A 2,336-nucleotide genomic window follows, 5' to 3' on the forward strand; every position below is an offset into this window, starting at 1 on the left:
CGAGTGGACCGAATCAACACGTGCTCGGTGTGACCCGGTGTGTCTGATCCAGACCGGGTCAACATCCGGGTTCTTCACTGGTTCACGCGCTGCTCCACTTTTCAAACGTCCCGCTCCGACAACATCCGGGTCCGAAGAGTTGTGGACGGTAAAAACCAGAAGTTCTGCTTCAGAGAGACCGACGTTCTGGCGGGAAAGTGGAGTAACGTTCAAATGTCAAGTTAAGAAAACGGACAAAACCTCAAAGTGGTAAGCGACAAACAGCAACTGTTGCTGACAATAAAACACTTCCGGCTTCCGGTTCGGAGAGATTTTAAAGAGACACTCAGGATGGATGTCTCACTCCGAGCCTAGATTCAGAAAACCAAAAACAACGTCATTAAAAATCGATCACTTCATCCAACCAATGAAATTAGTTCATTTCATGGTGTGTTCCAAGCCGTCGGAAACATGAAGATCAAGCGTTTTAAATGCTCTTTAAATATCAAAGAGTAAAAACTAAATGATAATCTGAGACATTAAATAGTTCTAACAAATATGAATAAAATATGAAATAAAGTAAAATAAATGAGTAAGAATAAACTGAAAGTAAACAGGAAAGTAGTAAAAGTATAGTGAGAAGTGGATTTATATTTAGTATTTACTTATATTTACCTTTACTAAAGATATTAGTACACACTCCGGTCCAGGAGGTGGCGCTAAGCTCCAGTGACGTGTTTGTAGTCCTCCAGTAAAACCACAGAAGAAGAAGAAGACGACGGTCATCACACGTCCTTCAGCCGCTGAAGAGCTCCACGTTAAACACATTCAACAATAAACCACAGGTGAGACTTAAACACGTGACTATCTCTCAGGTGTGTTCGTAGGTTGTCGGTTCGAAGCTGGAAGAGAAACATTGAAGTCTAAACCAGAAGAAGCTAATGCTAGCTCGCGTTAGCCGCTAGCTAACGATTACGTCACGGCTGCACCAGACTCAGGTTCTCTCGTGTTTAGGTGTAAGATGTTTCAAATGTGACTTTATTGAATGGAGTGTAACAGCCGATCTGTTCTTCAGACTCTGATCCGGATCATGGCGGTCCAGGTGACCGAGTCCGACCAGGTGAAACAGGTACGAGCAGGAATCATTAGTAGTTTATGAGTTATTGATCTGATGGTTCAGATAAACGATGACGTGCCTGTGTGTGTGTGTGTGTGTTCTAGTTTAAGGAGTTCCTGGGGACCTACAACAAGGTGACGGAGAACTGTTTCATGGACTGTGTGAAAGACTTCACCAGCAGGGAAGTGAAGCCAGAGGAGGTGAGGAGCTACTTCCTGTTGTAATGTTCAGGGACGCTGGGACATCTGAGGATTCAGTCAGTAAACTTTTACTTCTTCATAAAGCCAGAACAACATTTCTGCTCTTCTGATTGGGTATCAGGAGGAGCGATGATGTCACAACTTCTCTTAGCCATCTAGACCAATCGAATGTCACTTAATCCTTTGTCAGATTTCTCTGAAGACTACATTACCCATGAGCCTCAGCTGCTGAATCCAGAATCAGAAAGACGCTTGTTTTCAGCGTTGTTTTTACGGAGCTCTGTGATTGGCTGTTTGTCGATGCTTTGAATAAACTTTATTGACTTGTGTGTTTACAGACCAGCTGCTCTGAGTCTTGTCTCCAGAAGTACCTGAAGATGACTCAGCGGATCTCCATGAGGTTCCAGGAGTACCACATCCAGCAGAACGAGGCTCTGGCTGCTAAAGCCGGACTCATGGGACCAGCTCACTGACCCGGTCTGGACCAGGGTCCCTGTGTTGGAGGGATGACGTTACACCTCTTTAAAGCTGGAGTGAAGCTGTGCCTCCTACAAGGATCTCAATGCATCATGGGAGATGTGGAACACAAACAGACTTTAATATTTAATGTTGAATCATCTTTTTTTTTAGTAAATGTCACATTTTTCTTTTTTCTGGAAATAAAATCTGATTTGTTTATAAAAAAATGTTTCAGGAGTTTTGAACTTAAACATTTCACATCGTAATGAAACCTGGTCCTCTAGAGCAGTGATTTTCAACTGCTGTGCCGCAGCACACCAGTGTGCCATGAGAGATCGTCAGCTGTGCCGTGGGAAAATGTCCAATTTCATTTAATGAGTCCAAAAAAACATTACTTCGTTTTTGCAAATACTTTGCCATTGTTGAGCGTCTGAGCTGCAATATAGTGTCTGGCTAAGTAATACATGCTCTTCCATGCCAGTGGGGGGCAGTAGGTAGCGCAGTAATGACGTGTTAATGTAGGAGAGTAGAATGAAATGACGCGTGGGAGAAGTTGCGATGACAAGACGAGCAGCGATGGA

The 2,336-nt window shown here is 43.5% G+C and overlaps 1 protein-coding gene across 1 annotated transcript; it reads left to right on the forward strand.

The window, feature by feature from the left end:
• Window positions 1-678: 678 nt before the first annotated feature.
• Window positions 679-2,146, forward strand: timm9 (translocase of inner mitochondrial membrane 9 homolog). Its single transcript, XM_031839174.1, has 4 exons — window positions 679-824; window positions 1,055-1,108; window positions 1,201-1,296; window positions 1,635-2,146. Exons 2-4 carry the CDS (start codon window positions 1,070-1,072, stop codon window positions 1,767-1,769), a joined length of 270 nt encoding a protein of 89 aa, XP_031695034.1. The 5' UTR covers window positions 679-824; window positions 1,055-1,069; the 3' UTR covers window positions 1,770-2,146.
• Window positions 2,147-2,336: the final 190 nt, after the last annotated feature.

The sequence above is a fragment of the Anarrhichthys ocellatus genome, unplaced genomic scaffold (assembly GCF_004355925.1).
Source record: "Anarrhichthys ocellatus isolate YVR2014 unplaced genomic scaffold, GSC_Weel_1.0 scaffold1369, whole genome shotgun sequence".
Lineage (NCBI taxonomy): Eukaryota > Metazoa > Chordata > Actinopteri > Perciformes > Anarhichadidae > Anarrhichthys > Anarrhichthys ocellatus.